The sequence below is a fragment of the Trachypithecus francoisi genome, unplaced genomic scaffold (genome assembly GCF_009764315.1).
Source record: "Trachypithecus francoisi isolate TF-2019V2 unplaced genomic scaffold, Tfra_2.0 Lachesis_group11, whole genome shotgun sequence".
NCBI lineage: Eukaryota > Metazoa > Chordata > Mammalia > Primates > Cercopithecidae > Trachypithecus > Trachypithecus francoisi.
In genome coordinates this window covers 28,203,673-28,223,541 of record NW_022681456.1, presented here as the reverse complement: position 1 = coordinate 28,223,541, position 19,869 = coordinate 28,203,673, and the positions used below count along the sequence as shown (strand labels likewise).

Genomic DNA, 19,869 nt, shown 5'->3' with positions numbered 1-19,869 from the left:
CCTTAGCAGATAGAGATGGTCAAGGAGGGAAATGAGCAAAAGGTACTGAGAAGGTAAGGATGCTTTGTGAAATTCCTCTTGCCACTCCTCCTTTCTCACTTGCTTCTTTTTGCTGCTGGGAATGTGGTTGCAATAACTGGTACTGCAGTGGTTATTATGAGTCTATGAAGAACATGCATACTGCAGTTTGCTACAAGCCCTACCTCTCCCTTTTATATCCCCAGTGCTGGAGCTAGTGTTGTTGCCATTGATCACCCCATGTTTGCTATTTATTATATAGTAAAAGGAAAATGAAATATTTATTTATTATTCCTGTGTCTTTATCAAATTTTTCCTTAAAAAATTTTTTTTTGGCTGGGTGCAGTGGCTCACGCCTGTAATCCCAACACTTTGGGAGGCCAAGGCAGGCAAATCACTTGAGGTCAGGAGTTCAAGACCAGCCTGGCTAACATGGTGAAACCCCGTCTCTACTAAAAATACAAAAATTAGCCGGGTGTGGTGGCACACACCTATAATCTCAGCTACTTGGGAGGCTGAGGCAGGAGAATTGCTTGAACCCAGGAGGCAGAGGTTGAAGTGAGCTGAGATGGTGCCACTGCACTCCAGCCTGGGTGACAGAGCAAGACTCTGTCTCAAAAGAAAAAAATAAATACATTTTTAAAAATGTATTTCTCCTAGGACACATGTTCAAAGACAAAGTTTTTCTTATACTGAGTCTTCTTCCACCATCTATGGTAGCTCTCTGGCCTCTGCAGGTATTTGAATTTGTACACCCTTCACGGTACTAGGCTTCTCCAAAATGTCTGGAAAAATATTCAACACCCTCAGGAGATATTATAGTAAAGTGCAAAGAATGTCATTAGACTTTAGATTCAGAAAATCTTGAGTTCAAATCTGGTCGTATGGGTTACTTGCTACAAATTATAGGAAAGGCATCCATGTCCTCAAGCCTCTGTTTGCTCACATGTAATAAGGGGATAAGAGCTATCCATTTACTTCCTGTAGTTGTTATAACCATTGCTAGGGTCTGAAAGTGTCTCCTAAAATGCATGTGCTGGAAACTTAACCCCCAATGCCACAGTGTTGGGGGGCAGGGCCTAATAGGAGGTGTTTAGGTCATGAGGGCTCCACCTTAATGAACAGATCAATGCCGCTATAAAAAGGGCTTGCAGGAGTGGGTTCACTCTCTTCTACTCTTCTGCCAGGTGAGGACACGCCGTTCCTCTGCTCCAGAGGATGTACTATAAGGCACCATCTTAAAACTAGAGGCCAAGCCTGCTGGCACCTTTATCTTAGACTTCCCAGCCTCCAGAACTGTAAGAGAATACATTTCTGTTCCTTATAAATTACCTAGTCTCAGGTATTCTGTTATAGCAGCATAAAATGGACCGAGACAACCCTGCTATGTTGGTGTAAAAAATCTACATAAAAAGAGGATCTCACACAGTGCCTGGTACAAACTAATCAGTGTTAATCCCTTTTTCTTTCAGAACAAATAGTATTTGTGCTTACCTGAATTTTGTCGCACCAGCCAGCAAAATATCTGAATGTTTGCACAGACATTCCAATGTGAGTCTTCAGAGCCAAGGTATAGACAGCCCCTGAATCAAGGGCTTCAATGGTTGCCAGCTCTTCTTGGTTTTCTTCCAGTAGGTCTGCAAGTCTGTGTGGTCAGTGAAAGAAATAAATTCGGCCGGGCGCGGTGGCTCAAGCCTGTAATCCCAGCACTTTGGGAGGCCGAGACGGGCGGATCACGAGGCCAGGAGATCGAGACCATCCTGACTAACACGGTGAAACCCCGTCTGTACTAAAAAATATAAAAAACTAGCCGGGCGAGGTGGCGGGCGCCTGTAGTCCCAGCTACTCGGGAGGCTGAGGCAGGAGAATGGCATAAACCCAGGAGGCAGAGCTTGCAGTGAGCTGAGATCCGGCCACTGCACTCCAGCCTGGGCGACAGAGCGAGACTCCGTCTCAAAAAATAATAATAAAATAAAAAAAAAATAAATTCAACAAGTATTGATTGAGCTCCTGTTACATACAATGCAGTATCCTAACAATGGAGGATTCAGAGGTAAACACATATGGATCAGATCTCTGCCCTTATGGAGATCATGGTCCAGTAGGGAAGAAAGACATTAAACAAATAATTTCATAAATCATTTGTTTCAAGAATTACAAAGGAGAAGCAGAGGATATTGGAAGCGTATATAATTTGCCTCATCTATGCGTAAGAAGTGGAACAATGATTGAGCCAGTACCAGTCACTGGAACCACATTCCCAGAACCCACACCTTCTGAGAACCCATGAACATTTGAGGATTTCCAGTTGGCACAAAAATATTTCCAACACTGACTGAAGAGACAAGATAGCAACGTACACAATGAATTACAAACACTACAACAGATTTCTGTTTGGTATTCGGTTTTATGGGAAGGTAAGTGCAGGACTGTATAATGACTACGATACAGTAAAAATTCATCTTTTGTGGTCAACTTCTCTATTTGGTTTTCTTCTGTATTGTAGTGGTTCTCGGAGCTGTTCCTTTGGGGCCACTCTAGAGTCCAACTTGAAATCCCCCTCCTGCTGGGCGCGGTGGCTCAAGCCTGTAATCCCAGCACTTTGGGAGGCCGAGACGGGCGGATCACGAGGTCAGGAGATCGAGACCATCCTGGCTAATACGGTGAAACCCCGTCTCTACTAAAAAATACAAAAAACTAGCCGGGCGATGAGGCGGGCGCCTGTAGTCCCAGCTACTCGGGAGGCTGAGACAGGAGAATGGCGTGACCCTGGGAGGCGGAGCTTGCAGTGAGCTGAGATCCGGCCACTGCACTCCAGCCTGGGCGGCAGAGCAAGACTCCGTCTCAAAAAAAAAAAAAAAAGAAATCCCCCTCCTACAATCTTCGTTCCAGATCTTACTTGTATTAGTTCGTTCTCACGCTGCTAATAAAGACATACCTGAGACTGGGTAATTTATAAAGGAAAGAGGCAAGAGAGCATGTTCAGGGGAACTGCCCTTTATAAAACCATCAAATCTCATGAGACTTATTTACTTTCATGAGAACAGCACAGGAAAGACTTGCCCCCATGATTCAATTACCTCCCACTGGTTCCCTCCCATGACACGCGGGAATTATGGGAGCTACAACTCAAGATGAGATTTGGGTGTGGACACAGCCAAATCATATCATTGCTCTAAGAGATCTGTTGATCTAGGTCAGATATTGGATTTTAGGTAAACAGCAAATGGAATTTATGATTGAATCTAGTTACTCCTGGCATCCTTCATTACTGATTTAAAATATTCTCAGTCCTTATTATTTTTCTTTCTTGTTCCTATTCCTTACAGATCAAGTTGATATAAAATGGTTTTTTTTTTTAAACAACGGGGTACTGGATATTTTCCACTTGCCACTCTGTATCCATTCTCCACCCTGCTCTGTGACCTTGACCCTGGTGAATGACCTTTATAGATTATATCACCTGGTTCCCTTGCTCTCCCATTGGGCTTGGCCAGTGAGAGGCCACTGGGAGGCACCCACAGAAGATTGGTGAACTGAAGGAAAAAGTGGTTGGGGAATTGGATTCCCTGGCTCCCTCGCTGAAGGACTGTGGTTCAGAAGCTGCCATGCCCCTCCACTGGAGTGTGGCTTTCTCCTATAGCTACAGATCTTGCCAGATTCCAGTAACAGCTGCTTCTCCTGTCCCTTCAGACCTTGAAGACGTAGCAGCTTCCCCCTGCTGCTAGCCCTGCCTGGATGTTTCAGTATCCTTTATTGGATTTCTTTGACCTAGCCCACGTCTTTGTAAACAGTTCTTTATTAAACTTCTTTTGCAGCTAGGACCTGCCTGGTGCAAGCAATACTAACATAATCAACATATATAGGATTTAATATGAGTCAAGTAACAGAAGACATATTTCATGCTAGGTGAATACCAGAATGTTTTGCAGGAATTTTTAAAATGTTGGCAATGTTAGCCAATATCCAAAGGTAGTAGACTTGTTTTTCTTATCTTTTTTTTTTTTTTTTTTTGAGACAGAGTCTTGCTTTCTTGCCCAGGCTGGAGTGCAGTGGTGTGATCTTGGCTCACTGCAACCTGCGCCTCCCAGGTTCAAGCAATTCTTCTGCCTCAGCCTCCGGAGTTGCTAGGACTACAGGCACGTGCCACCACTCACGCCTGTAATCCCAGCACTTTGGGAGGCTGAGGTGGGCAAATCACCTGAGGTCAGGAATTTGAGACCTGGCCAACATAGTGAAACCCCATCTCTACCAGAATTACTTTTCTAAAAAATAAAAAATAAAAATACCTGTACATCAATCTTCCTCTTTCTCTTGCATTCATTCTTCCCCATTCACCATTTTCAAAAGCATCTTTTGCTGCTGCTACTGCTTTATCAACATCCGCCAAAGAAGCATAGGATACTTTGCATATTGTCTATTTCAAGGTAAGTAAAAATAGGTCACATGAGAGATATGAAAATATGGTTCTTGGAATTAATATTGTATTAATAGAAAAAATAGAGTATTACTGATTTTTTAAAAAATGTTATGATGAGAAATGAGTATATCCAGTACTACGGTAAAGAAAAAGAACCATTTTAATATGAAAATTGTGAGCCAGAAATTTGGTACTTCTCATGTCATACTACTTTATGGAAGAACACATTTAGGAAGACAGAAGACTCTGTAGTTCTTCCAGTGCCTTAGGAAAGCTGAATTTCTTGCCATGAGTCTTCAAAGTCTGAAACATTTTTTCACATGTATCTCTATGCAGATGAGTGCCTCTGATGTTTATAGGTAAAGCTACCTGTCTAAATTTATCATAAATGTTCTATAAAATAGGTTACTACAGTTAATAGCAGCTAGTACCAGCACTGAGTCTTTGAAAGAAAAGCGTGAGGTACATTTGCATGAAGTGCTTAGAGGCAGAGTGAGAGAATGAATGGGCTTCTTAAGACTGCCTCTTTTACAACGGTGTATAAACTAAAAATCCACCACCAGTGATCACTACTAACACTACAGAATTACTCACAGATCCATCCGTTGGGTTGATAGTGTCGTAAGTCTTTCCATCGTCTGCATCTGTGAACTGTCCATTTATGAAACACTGGTATGGCATTTTTACCATCATTTCATTGACCTCCTTTGAAACCTGAGAGAATGATATTAATAGAGTCAATGGATTTCCGTGTTTACTAATTTGGTGTCAAACAGCAATAAAGAAGCATATTCACGAATACAGAGGGAGAAGTCAAAATCTAGTTCCAACCATACAGAAGACATGCATATGTGAGATTTGGGTCTCAAGATGCTTGCCTTGGCAACTGGGGCAGGAGGGTAGAAGCTGTAAAGACAGAAGTGCTCTAGGCCAGGCTTTATACAGATTTCAGATTTTCTTAACAGGTAAAAGGTAACGCACAAGACCTCTAGATAATGGAAACACCACCATCTAGTGGCAGCATTGGTGGAGTGCAGCTATTGCTTTCATTGAAATCCTTGAAAATGCCTTTGTCAATAGGTTTCCTTTTACACTGGTGCCGTTTTAAGTTTGCTTTCCTTAAGTTCCTCTCAGTTTTCACTTTTTGTCTGTTACACATGTGTTGCCTAAATTGTACTCTCTGCCAGTGGCTGGCAAGCAAATTGAGGTTAGTCAATGATCTTTGATGAGGATCAGTTTTTTTCAACAATGCAATGGAGATAATGATACTGGCTTCATACAGTTATTGGGAGGAAAACTGAGGTAATGTATCAATGCTAGGTATTCAAAAGGAAATTTAATTATTTTAAAAATTATTTCACAGGGAGGAATTGTCAGTGCTTTAAAAAGAAACAAAAAAATAGTAAGAAGGTCTCTTGCCTTTTCTCACACTGAGTGCTCATGATCTATGAGCTATTTCCATTGTGTTTATGTGGGATATAATGAAGGAAATTTCATGGGAATTGATGTGTTCAGTCTCTACAAACAGTCCACTTTTCTTAAATTATCATTCTGGGAATATGCTGAATGTCTTACATATAGCACCTAATTTGATTCTCCTAACAATTCTCTGAGGTAGATATTATCATTATTACATAATATATTATTATATCATAATATTATTACATAATATATTATATCATAATATTATTACATAATATATTATTATATTATTACATAATATATAATATATTATTACATATTATTATATATTATTACATAATATATTATATATTGTTATTACATAATATATTATTATTACATAATATATTATTATATCATAATATTATTACATAATATATTATATCATAATATTATTACATAATATATTATTATATTATTACATAATATATTACATATTATTATATATTATTACATAATATATTATTATATCATAATATTATTACATAATATATAATATATTATTACATATTATTATATATTATTACATAATATATTACATATTATTATTACATAATATATTATTATATAATACTACCCTATAAATTGGGTGATATGAGTCAAGTAACAGAAGACATATTTCATGTTATGTGCATACTAGAATGTTTTGCAGGTGATAATAATAATTACCCAATCTCTAGAGTAATAATAATAATGTCCACCACAGAGAATTGTTGGGAGAATCAAATTATACTCTATAAATAGGGTAAAAATAATGGAGGAAATAATAATAATGGAGGTAATAATAATGGAGGGTAATAATAGGAGCAAACTGTGGCTTAGGGAAGTTGAGTAACTTGCCCAAGGTCACACAGCTAGTAAGCCATGATACCTGGATTCAAACTTAGGTTGGTCTGACTCCAAAATTCATGTTCTTAACCAGATGATGCTAAACTGCTTTCCAGATTTGCCTAATTCTTATTAAAAACAAATGGGTGAGAAGCACTTCTGGGACAGTAAAGTAAGGACCTCTGAAAATCCACTCCTTCATAAAAGCAATAAGAACACTAGAAAATATTGTTAAAAATCACTTCTCTCGGGACTCTGGAAACTAACCAAAGACTTGCAATAATCCATTTCAAGAAGAATAGCTGAATCACACTAAGAAAAGTGAGCTTTATGGTGTATTAACTGCCTTATTCCCATCTTTCTCAAAAGCTCTGCCATAGCCTTGAAAAAACCATCATTGCAAGTATAGTAGCTGTGAAAACCAGCAGCCTAGTAGCCCCTGGTGGGGATGAAATGGGTTTGGAGCTCTTCAAAAACCTCATCCCAAAGAACTATTACTACTTGGCCTGCCTGGCAGCTCCCTGAAAAGCTCCACTCCCAGAGATTTTCTGTCTTTAGAGGCAGAGTCTCACTATGTTGTCCAGGCTGGAGAGTAGTGGCTATTCACAGTGTGATGAAGTGCATCACAGCCTCAAACTCCTGGACTCAAGTGATCCTCCTGCCTCAGCCTCCTGAGTAGCTAGGACTACAGGCATATGCTACCATGCCTGGCTTGGGCTTGTCTTTATTTGATCTGACTCAGAGCTTGTTAATGCACAAACATCCCTATTCCTAGGACATTTGTCAAAAATAATCAGTGGCAATTATTTAATATTTCAGCTGCCCGCAGCCACTAACAAATGGCTGACCAAAAAACTTAAGAGGAATAACTGGGAATGAGCTATCCATTGGAGGCATTGAAAAGCTCTGACTTATTCCTGGGAATCCAGAAGACCAATATATATGCAGGGCTTGTGCACGTGCCAGGAAAGACCTCAGAAGGCCCTTATCTCTTAACTCTCGATGACACTTGAGGCCCTGTGCAGGCAGGAAGTGTGAAGGCTGAAGCAGAGCTGTAAACTGCCTGCTGGAGCACTGAAGGTGTATTCCAGCACACAAACAGAGCCCCCTCGCAAAGGCTGGGAGACTTATTGGCTCAAGGTGTATAAGAAAATATATGCCCAGGCCGGGCGCGGTGGCTCAAGCCTGTAATCCCAGCACTTTGGGAGGCCGAGATGGGCGGATCACGAGGTCAGGAGATCGAGACCATCCTGGCTAATACGGTGAAACCCCGTCTCTACTAAAATATACAAAAAATTAGCCGGGGGAGATGGCGGGCGCCTGTAGTCCCAGCTACTCGGGAGGCTGAGGCGAGAGAATGGCGTAAACCCGGGAGGCGGAGCTTGCAGTGAGCTGAGATCCGGCCACTGCACTCCAGCCTGGGCGACAGAGCGAGACTCCGTCTCAAAAAAAAAAAAAAAAAAAAAAAAAGAAAATATATGCCCAATTATTAGCTGACCATTAAGGTAACTGAAAAGAGACTTCAATGATGGCAAACAATAAAAAATACAGATTTACAGAATTAATCGAGAAAGTCATTGAACAACAACAACAAAGCAGCAGCAGCAACAGCAACAAACATTATGAAGGGAGATGGGGGGAAAGTCTGCTTTCTTTTTTTGTTTTTTTGTTTTTTTTTGACGGAGTCTCACTCTGTCACCCAGGCTGGAGTGCAGTGGCCAGATCTCAGCTCACTGCAAGCTCCGCCTCCCGGGTTCACGCCATTCTCCTGCCTCAGCCTCCCGAGTAGCTGGGACTACAGGCGCCCGCCACCTCACCCAGCTAGTTTTTTGTATTTTTTAGTAGAGACGAGGTTTCACCGTGTTAGCCAGGATGGTCTCGATCTCCTGACCTCGTGATCCGCCCGTCTCGGCCTCCCAAAGTGCTGGGATTACAGGCTTGAGCCACCGCGCCTGGCTAGTCTGCTTTCTAGAGTTATGACATTCTATTCTTTTAAATGACCACCTGTCAACAAAAGATTACAAGATGTGCAAAGAAACAGGAAAGTATGGCCTATACACAGGTGGGAAAAAGCAGCTAATAGAAACCATTCCTAAAGAAACCTAGACACTGGATTTCCTAAAGAAAGATTTTCAATAAGCTTTTGTAAATATGTTCAATGAACTAAAGGAAACCAGGTCTAAAGAATTAAAGGAAAGTAAGAGAATAATGTCTTGCCGAACAGAGAATATCAATGAAGAGATAAAAATTATTTTTAAAAGAACCAAATAAAAATGCTGAAGTTGAAAAGTGCAATAACTGAAATAAAAACTCACTAGAGGGACCCAATAGCAAATTCAAGCAGGTAAATAAAAGCCTGAACAACAGGAAGGAATAAGAATAAAGAAAAATGAACAGAGCTTCTGAGACTTATGAGACACTATCAAGTATACTAACATATGCATAAAAGGAATCCCAGAAGGAGAGGAGAAGGAGAAGGGAAAGGAAAAGGAAAAATATCTGAAGAAAGAATGGCTGAAAACTTCCTAAATTTGATTAAAAACATTAAGTTGCACATTTCAAGAATGCACAATCCGAGAAGCTCAACAAATTATGATGGGAAAATTCAAAGGCCCCACACCTAGACATATCATAACAAGTAATCAAAAGACAAAGATAAAATCTCAAAAACAACAAGACATAAGGAACTCATCATACAAAAGAGTCCTTAATAAAATTAACGACTTATCGGAAACCATGAAGGCCAGAAGGCAATATGATGAAATATTTAAAATGATAAAAGAAAAATATCATCCAAAAATTCTATACCCAATAAAAATATCCTTCAGAAATGAAGGCGAAATTAAAACATTCCCAAATGAACAAAAACAGAAAATTGATTGCTAGCATACCTGGCCTACAAAAAGTACTGAGAAGACTCCTTCAAGTTGAAATGAAAGGACACTGGACAATGAACTTGAATACACATGAAGAAATAAAGAGTGCCTGGTAAAGGTAACTACATAGGTCAATATCAACATTGGTATAAATATATTTTTAACTCTATCATTAAAAATACAACCTCATAAAGCAGTAATTATAAACTTGTGTTGGTGGGCTCATGATATATAAAGATGTAATTCATATGACAATAATGGCACAAATTAGGGAAGTACACAACAATGTTACAGCAAAGCTTTCCTATGCTATTGATATTAAGTTGTTATTCATCTGAACCAGACCATTTTAAGCAAAAATGTTAATTATAATCCTCAAGGCAACCACTAAGAAAATAGCTTAAAATTTAGTAAAATTAAAAATAAGGGATTAAGGCAGGGCATGGTGGCTCACGCCTGTAATCCCAGCACTTTGGGAGGCCGAGGTGGGCAGATCACAAGGTCAAGAGATCGAGACCATCCTGGCTAACACGGTGAAACCCTGTCTCTACTAAATATACAAAAAATTAGCTGGGTATGGTGGCGGGTGCCTGTAGTCCCAGCTACTTGGGAGGCTGAGGCAGGAGAGTGGCGTGAACCCAGGAGGTAGAGCTGGCAGTGAGCCGAGATCACACCACTGCACTCTAACCTGGGTGACAGAGCAAGACTCCGTCTCAAAAACAACAACAACAAAAAAAAACAAAAATAATGGATTAAAAAGGCATACTAGACATATTTAACACAAAAGAAAGCAGTGAAGGAGAAGTAGAGGAATAAAAAGGTGTCAGACAAGACATATAGAAAGCATAAGCGGTAAAAGAACATAGATAAACTAGACTTCATCAAAATTAAAACCTGTTGTGTGTCAAAGGACACTCAAAGTTTTCAGCAAATCTACAGAATGAGAGAAAACATTTGCAAATCTTATATCTGATAAGGATCTTGTATCTAAAATAGACAAAGGACTCTAAAGACTCAGCAATAAAAAGACAAGCCAGTTTTAAAATGAGCAAAGGATCTGAAAGAAAAGACATTTCTCCAAAGAAGAAATTCAAATGGCCAACAAGTATATGACAAGATGCTCAACATCAGTAGTCACTAGGGAATACAAACCAAAACCACAGTGAGACCCCACTTTACACCCACTAGGACAGCTAAAAGAGAAAAGACAGACGAGAGTAAATATTGGCGAGGATATGGAGAAGTTGAAACCCTCATACATTGGTGGCATTATATAATGGTGTAGCCACTTCGGAAAACAGTCTGGCAGTTACTCAAAAAAGTTAAACATAGAGTTACCATATGACTCGTCAATTCCACGCTTAGGTACATACCCAAGAGACTTGAAAACATATGTTCATGCAAAAACTTATATGAGTTTTTCATAGCATTATTCATAATAGCCAAAAAGTAGAAACAACCCAAATGTACATCAACTGACGAATGGGTAAACAAACTGTGGTATATTTATACAATAGAATATTACTTGGCCAGAAAAAGGAATGAAATGATGATACAACATGGATGAACCTTGAACACATTATGCTAAGAGAAAGAAGCCGGAAACAAAAAGCCACATGTTATATGATTCTATTTATACGAAATCTCTAAAAGAGGCAAATTCAGAGAGACAGAAAAGAGATTCGCATTTTCTAGGAACTATCATGCTATCCAATTTTGGAACTTTTTTTGTACGAGGTAGTCCTGGAAAAGTAAAGAATGACTGCCAATGGGTGCAGGGCTTCTTTTTGGGATAATGAAAATGTTCCAAAATTGGATGACATAATAGTTGCACAACCCTGTGAATATATTAAAAAACACCCAAAATGCACATTTTAAAAGGGAATTTTATGGCATCGAATTAAATCTCAGTAAAGCTGTTGTTTTTAAAGGTCATAAATATAAAAACAAATGGGCAACAGGCACAGCAGTCTTTCATAGTGTATGGATCTCACTGATTTAGGGTTATAACATCGAGGAAAAGCTTACATAATCTACAGCCAGCTCCGCCTCTTGATCTTCTCCTCTCAGTTTCTTCACAACCTTTTGGATAAAGTCTTCAAACTTGGTGGCCATATAGACATCTTCATTCTGCAACTGAAGCCCACCACATTTCTGTCTGATCTCTTCAACCAGCCTTAAAGTAAGAACCAGCTTCGCGTTACTTAGATTTTTAAAAGGGGTTAGGAAGACTGTTATTCGCATTTGTCAAGTTGTTTTGAGGTAAGACTTACATCGCATGCCTATTTATATCCTATGAGATCTTCTGTGATACTCATCAGAGAAATTGATAAGACTGGGGCAAGAAATTAAAAATATATCTCAAAGGACAGTGGCAGTTTTTTTTTTTAACTTTATCCGTGACTAAAAATAAATCAAGGCAAAAATGTTTTAATTACTTATAAGCAAGATAGCAAGGAGCATATAAAGTCAACTCCTTTCCTTTCATATATACTCAAAGAATAAGAAGCAAAGACACTTTCTTAACTGTAAAGATTGTGAGAGATGAATGTCATATTGTAGAATATTTTCTCTAATTTACAAGTATAAGATGGACATTTGTTTGTATTATGTAGTTAACATAGGTACTAGCTAGAACCATATGTAGTAGGTCAATACAATTTTTGAAGTCCTTTCCAATCCTTTGATTTCCACTGTTAGTTTGTCAAATGACAGCTGTTATCTGACATTTCTTGAATAGCAGTGGTGTACGAGGTACCGTGTAGAAAGTCTACCATGGTTGTGGTTCAATCATTTTATTCTCTAAAAGAGATGATACCTTCGTAATCAAGATAATAATATCAGATGATTATGGTAAGCCAGACACTCAAACAGAAAATGAGTAATTCCTGCTAGCAAAAAAAAAAAAAAAAAAAAAAAGTATTAATAATACAGTACTGGCCGGGTGCAGTGGTTCACGCCTATAATCCCAGCACTTTGGGAGGCCTAAGCAGGCGGATCACAAGGTCAGGAGATGGAGACCATCCTGGCCAATGTGGTGAAACCCCATCTCTACTAAAAATACAAAAATTAGCTGGGCATGGTGGCGTTTACTTGTAATTCCAGCTACTTGGGAGACCGAAGCAGGAGAATTGCTTGAACCTGGGAGACGGAGGTTGCAGTAAGCCAAGATTGTACCACTGCACTCCAGCCTCGCGACAGAGCAAGACTCTGTCTCAAAATAATAATAATAATAATAATACAGTACTGAGGCCAGGTGTGATGGCTCATGCCTATAATCCCAACTACTAGGGAGGCTGAGATGAAAGGATGGCTACCCCAGGAGTGCAAGGCTGCTAGTGCAAGTGAGCTGTGATCACACCACTACACTCCAGCCTAGGTGACAGAGTGAGGCCCTATCTGTAATAATCATCATCATAATATAGTATTGAAATCTTAAGCTAATTAGAAGTTTCTGGGAACTCATGAATCACAGCTGAGAAATCTATAATTTGAGGAGCCAAAACTCTTGACTTTTGAAAACACTATGTGCTCTTGAAATGATTGTTTTTGATTTCCGGAATAAAACCTCCATGAATAAAGGGACCTTGTCTAGTTTACACTGTATCTCCAGTGCTAACACTGTTCCTGACACGTAGTAAGTGTTCAATCAGTGTTGTTAAGTAAATGAGTGAATCGATGGAATATTCATCAGGAACATTGCTTTGTCAATATGAAGGATTTTGTCAAGAGGAGGAATATGTTTGCCTTGTTTAATTAGTGAATGGCCACAATGTGGCCTGGGGTCAAATCCTCTTAGCTTCTATTCTCTGTACCCACCATTAAGGGACTGCACAGTCCCTGGTGAGCTCCCAGCTGTCTTGTTATCCGCGTTACTCGAAGAAAAACACCTCTGCAAGATGCTGCACCAGTAGGATCCTGGTCCTGTTTTCTTGCGATAGAGGCTTTCTGGGACTCCAGCCCTTTCAACTTGCTCTAAACCTCTGTGGAGAAATTCTGACTATTGGTTGGTTACAATTGTCCTTGCAAGCAGCCTGATAACCCTCATTCTAGATCTATCTTACTGGGTAATTTGCAGGGGGGTGGGGGTAGGAGAAAAAAGATTTAGGGGAAAGCATAATTAATATCAGGTATCGGATATTATTCTGGTAATATTATTAATATCAGGTAACACATATTATTCAGATAATAGTCTGGATCAGGCTGCATAGGAAATTCCCTGTTAGCATTCTCACCCAGAGCTTCTCAATTATGATGTGATATTGGAGGAAAATTAGCTAAGAAACTGGAAGGACAAATTTTTAAAAGATGCAAACAATTCTAAGGGTTGCTTTTTTAGGTATACGGAAGATATGAAAACAACTTCTGGGCCGGGCGCGGTGGCTCAAGCCTGTAATCCCAGCACTTTGGGAGGCCGAGATGGGTGGATCACAAGGTCAGGAGATCGAGACCATCCTGGCTAACACGGTGAAACCCCGTCTCTACTAAAAACTACAAAAAACTAGCCGGGTGAGTTGGCGGGCACCTGTAGTCCCAGCTACTCGGGAGGCTGAGGCAGGAGAATGGTGTAAACCCGGGAGGCAGAGCTTGCAGTGAGCTGAGATCCGGCCACTGCACTCCAGCCCGGGCGACAGAGCGAGACTCTGTCTCAAAGAAAAAAAAAAAGAAAAGAAAAGAAAACAACTTCTGGTTGGCAACAAAGAGAAATAAATAGGTAGATATATCTACTTGACCGTGGAAACAACAGCAAAAAAGATAAAGAATAAAGATGTGTTGGCCGGGCACGGTGGCTCACACCTATAATCCCAGCACTTTGGGAGGCTGAGGCAAGCGGATCACCTGAGGCCAGGAGTTCGAGACCAGCCTAATCAACATGGAGAAACCCCATCTCTACTAAAAATACAAAATTAGCTGGGCCTGGTGGTTCATGCCTTTAATCCCAGCTACTCGGGAGGCTGAGGCAGAATTGCTTGAACCCGGGAGGCAGAGGTTGCGGTGAGCCAAGATCGCACCGTTGCACTCCAGCCTGGGCAACAAGAGCGAAACTCCATCTCAGAAAAAAAAAAGATGTGTCATAGATAGGTATGATAGGGTAATCACATCCGAATCAAAGGATGTGTGTGGATTTCACTGTCAAAGCCAAAGTCAAAATCTCTAGTGAGGGAATCCCTAGTGAGTCAATAAGGTCATGGTTTTACCTGGCAACATCCATTGAGCTTGCTCCAGATTTAAAGAAGTCTGTTGAGTCTTCAATAATGGGGACATTGCTTAAAATTCCAGCCCAGATGACCTACACAAAAAGGAAACTCTTACGAGGGAAGTGCCACGTAGAACAATGTGGCAGAGACTGGGCTAGCTCTTTACCAAACCAATTCCCTCTTCATCTTGTACACACAGCTGGACCACATTTCTCAGCACCTCTCCAGGTTAGATGCAGCCAATGAATAGGAGTGGAAGTGACCTGCACCACCCCAGTCCTAGCCCATGTAAACCTCCTCCACACCATTCTACATGCTCCTTTGGCCTTCTGGCTGTCTGGAATGGAGACACCCCCCAGGGAGACCTTGAAAATAACAGAAACTGGTTCCTGAATGACTTCACCCCTAACCCCCGTGCCAACCTGGAACTGCCTTGGATGTCTTATGTGAAAAATCAGTTTGTATATACTGTGTTTGAGCACATGAATTTGGAGGTTGATTTCCTCTTGCAGCTAATACAAAAAAAAGAGGAAATAAAGTTCTGATTTCACTACTTTGAGGACTGATAGTACCAGTTACAAACATGCTTCAGTTTTCCAAGGTAACAGTAAGATTAAAGTCTAAAGTCATCATGTGTTCACCTTGATAGTCTCTGCCACTTTCACCTCTTCGGCTGTCAGTTCTACCACTGACATCTCACCCGCTGAAAAGTACTGAGAGGCAGGGATCATTTTTCCATCTTCAAACTGCAGATTTCTCACCATCAGCTACAAAATAGCAGCAAAACAAGCATAAAAATCGAGATTGAGACAATACAAAAGTGAGGCTGGCGGGAGGAGTCCTATAGATTATATGCATATAAGGGCAAGTTTATTTGGAAAAATACAAAAATATGGATTAAAAGCATTCACCATTATGTGTAAAAGGGCTGAAATGGCATTTGAATAATGGCAGCAGAAAGGAAAAAGTGAGGTCTAGGGATGGGTACATCTCAAAATGGCAAATAAGTCCTGGTAAATTTGACACTGGGATGTAGGTATTTGAACTAGAATCTATTGTGAAAATAACAGACACCACTAGTGCTGCTGCAACTCTGCAGCTGCTGCCTCTGAGCACTCGCTCTGCACCATGCTCAAGAATGCATGGATAAGTGCTTGCTTTGGCAGCACATATACTAAAAAATGAATGCATGCATGTGCTGAAGGATCTTACCTAATTTCATAAATGCCAGTGGAGGCGGATGCCATTATTATTCCCATTTTACTGATGCAGAAAGGGAGGCTCAATGAGGTTCAGTAGTTTGCTCAGTGCCACACAGATAGTAAGCAACAGAGCTGGGAGTAGAACCCCGAACTAGCGGGACTCTTAAGCCTACAGTCTTAACTGATTTATCCTGCAGCAACTGGAAAATATCTGTAAGGTACAAATTCCCTTTGAACGCTTCATTGGGAAGCTTTGCAAGGGCACTCTGAGGCCCAAGGCCAACCCTCCTGAGCATAGGCAGTGTAGGTGGCACCTGCCTGGTGGATCAGTGGCAAGGGGCATCTGATGAGGGCCACATCCATTTCTCTTGATCCTCCCAGAATCTGGCACTGGGAAGGCAGACAGATGAGATTCTCCTCTCTGTCATATAGATGGCAAAACAGACTCAAAGGGAAGAATCATCCTGCCCAAGACCAGAAAGTGGAAAGCAGGGATTCACATCCTTATCTCCCCACTGAATTCCTCTCTCCACTTTACACAAGGCAGCCTATGCAGATCTGGGGGGTCTATCTTGAGACACCTCATCTCCATCAGGGCACTCAGAGCCAGCTCCTCCCCAGCCAGCAATGGAGGCACAGATGTCCTAGCTTCCCCATAGCCCAGTGCAAAGCCAGAATAACTTGTGATAGCTATTCCCTTAATAGCTTGGGTTATAGAAGAAAATCAAAAGGTGATTTCATAGGCAGCCATATTGAACACTCACTGCTTTTCCATCGTTACCAAAAAGAACAAGTCCATTTTTGGTAACAAGACCAGGCTTCTTGGCACCTTTAATTTCCAGTGGTTCTCCAGGAGGCACAGAGCTGTTCAGTAATGTCGAGCCATAGAAAGTGACCACCTAGTAAAGAGATCAAACACAGATTGTAAAATCAGGAGAAAAGCTGTTCATGGCGGTATGTGTAAGCATCATTCTCTGCAAAAATGCTGAAGTTCATATTATCATCTGTAATAAAATTGAGACACCACAATGGGAGAAACTGTCTCAAACATCCGTGGAAATGACACAAGGCAAGAAAGAGTCTGTGAATATGTCACCAGAGAGTCCAAAATGCCCCACATCCAGGTGGCATCAATATGCATTTATCACATATTCCCATTGATACAAAGGTGAATGAGATCAAAAGCTCTCAGCCTTTACAGCCTGAAGGTAGGGTTTGGGTGGGTGGGGAGGTGTTGGGAGTGGGCATCAGTGATGGGCAATGCGCAGTGGTAACCAGACTATTACAGTGCAGGGTGATAAGTGATGAGAAGCACAGGGTGCTTTGTGAGTCCGTTCATGGAAAAAGGACTGGATCCAGACAGTAACCAAGAGACACTGACGCTGACTGAGTTTTTATTGCAATTCTAGGATGATCAGCTATCATATATGGAGCCTATTATGATTATGCTGTAATGGTTTATTGAATACATACTCTAGGCCCAGGGCTAAGTACTTAAATGAGTTAACATGTATTAATTCTTTTTTTTTTTCTTTTGAGACAGAGTGTCGCTCTGTCACCCAGGCTGGAGTGCAGTGGTGTGATCTCACTGCAATCTCTGCCTCCCAGGATTAAGTGATTCTCCTGTCTTAGCTCCCAAGTAGCTGGGATTACAGGCACATGCCACCACACCCAGCTATTTTTTTTCTATTTTTAGTAGAGATAGGGTTTTGTCATGTTGGCCAGGCTGATCTCGAACTCCTGACCTCGGGTAATCCTCCACCTTGACTTCCCAAAGTGCTGCGATTACAGCTGTGAGCCACCGTGGCTGGCCAACTCATTTAATCTTCACAATTACCTGTAACCTAAGGGAGGCAGTATTATTAGTTCCATTTTACAATGAGGAAACCAAGGCACCCAATGGTTAAGAAACCTGCCCGAGGTTACACAGTAAATTTTCATAGAAGCATTCTGGCTTCAGATCCTGCACTCTTAACCATTACACTAAACTCCCTCCCTTGGTCACCCATCGAGCCCATGGATTTTTATTGGCACTTAATATGTACCCAGACTCCTGCTTAACTGCTCAGATTATCAAGACAATCACATGAAGGGCTTGCCCCTAAGGAGTTCACAGGCTAGTATTGGGGGGAATAAAGAGACCCTCACAATATATGATGTGCCATACCAGAGGTAGGCAGAGTGTTGCTGGAACCCAGAGGTGAGCCATCAAACCCTGCCAGGCTGGGCATGTGAGATCAGGAAACCTCCTGGAAGAGGTGAAACCTGGCAGCCTGGCCTGAGTCAATTACCCATGGATAGAAGACCCTTCATGCCCCTGCCCGCCTCTCCTGCCTCAGCTCTCCCCATGCCTGTCCTCACAGTCCAGACCCTGGCTTCACTGAACTCCTTTTGCAAGTCCTTGACCAGGTGCTGGAGTCTCTTATCTCTGGGGCTTCACCTACTTGTCTTGCTCTCAACCTGGTTAACTCTTCTCAAGGTTCGAGCAAAGCAGTGAGCTTTTCTAGGAAGCCTTTCCTAATATACCTGAGTCTCAGCCTCCATGATAGCGTTTATCGTACTGCACTGAGAGTGTTTATTCACTTCTCTGCACTCCCCATAGAACTGCAGGCTCCTGGAGATCAGGGACCGGATTTAGCGTCTGCTGCACAATAAATGCTCAATACATGCTGAGTAAAGGGGAGAGTGAATCACAGACCCGCCTCATGACCAAGAAAGAACCATGGGAAGCCCAGATTTATCTATACTATCTCTTACAAAGGTAATAATCGGGGAGGGGGGCGGGGGGAGTGGTCTGTAGAACGTACCTGTCCATTTATCTCTGTCCAGGCTCCAGGGACTTTATCATGACCTCGAATCCAGTTATGTAAAACTTCGGCAGACTGGTCCCAAGAAATCTAGGAAGGCACAAAACACAGGCTGAGCCTCCTGTGGCTGTGAACCTCAAAGGCAATAAAAACGCTTCTCGTCATCAGAGGCAGAAACGAGTATGTCATTGGGAAGTAAAGGAATTTTTGCTTCTTAGTTTTATTTGGAGTATTTTGTCAGGTGGCTGATTTAGTAAAAAAGAGACTTTATTGAAGGAAAATAAAAAGCAGAGGGTTATTTAAAGGGACGGTATGCTTTGTAAAGATGACGTAGAGCGGGCTGTTGATGGGAGGAGGGCAGTAGCTGTTGGAGAGTTTTATGTTGGGTTTTTATTAGGTTGAACTTTTTTTTGAAGTTCCCACCTCTGGTAAGTCTCTGCCTTTTTTTTTTTTTTTTGTCTCATTTGTTTGTGTCTGTCTTAGCTCTCTGCTTTGTCTGCACCTAGATTTTGTCTCAGGTTTACAGGACCCCCCATATTATTAGTTGGTGTGTATGTGTGGGTTGGTTTTGGATATGATATGACCTAATGCCTGTGTTGTTTACTATCGTCACCACAGGAAGGTTGTATAGTGGCCAAATCTATACCTACTGCATCTGTATTTTTTTTTTTTTTTTTTGGAATTTCTTTCTCTGCCCTAAGCTGTACTTATGGCTCCAGGTTTTTGTTTTTTGTTTTTTGAGACAGGGGTCTCACTGTGTTGGCCAGGTTGGTCTCGAATGCCTGGCCTCGAGTGATCCTCCTGCCTCAGCCTCCCAAAGTGCTGGGAATACAGGCATGAGCCACTGTGCCCAGCGCACCTAGCATGACATTTTTTTTTAAGGAATATCCCCTTTGCCCTTTTCATTAGCATGTAGCTAGCGCTATTTTGACATTTTAACTGCAGAGTGAAGGATTATTGAGCAGACTTAAGAGGCCTTTCTGGGTGGTTTTTATTTGCTTGTTTGTTTGTTTGTTTGTTTGCATAGTATCTCCTCTCCTTTCTATGCACATTTGACTA

The 19,869-nt window shown here is 41.2% G+C and overlaps 1 protein-coding gene across 1 annotated transcript in view; it reads right to left on the bottom strand.

Annotated features, from left to right (window-relative positions):
• Positions 1–19,869, bottom strand: part of ALDH1L2 (aldehyde dehydrogenase 1 family member L2) — a 60,553-nt gene that overhangs the window by 26,463 nt on the left and 14,221 nt on the right. Inside the window, exons 6-13 of the mRNA XM_033220813.1 lie at positions 18,811–18,900; positions 16,768–16,902; positions 15,443–15,568; positions 14,802–14,893; positions 11,632–11,779; positions 5,033–5,152; positions 4,308–4,435; positions 1,513–1,663 (exon numbers count right to left, since the gene is read on the bottom strand). Coding sequence (XP_033076704.1) covers positions 1,513–1,663; positions 4,308–4,435; positions 5,033–5,152; positions 11,632–11,779; positions 14,802–14,893; positions 15,443–15,568; positions 16,768–16,902; positions 18,811–18,900 — 990 coding nt within the window. The remainder of the gene's footprint in view (positions 1–1,512; positions 1,664–4,307; positions 4,436–5,032; positions 5,153–11,631; positions 11,780–14,801; positions 14,894–15,442; positions 15,569–16,767; positions 16,903–18,810; positions 18,901–19,869) is intronic.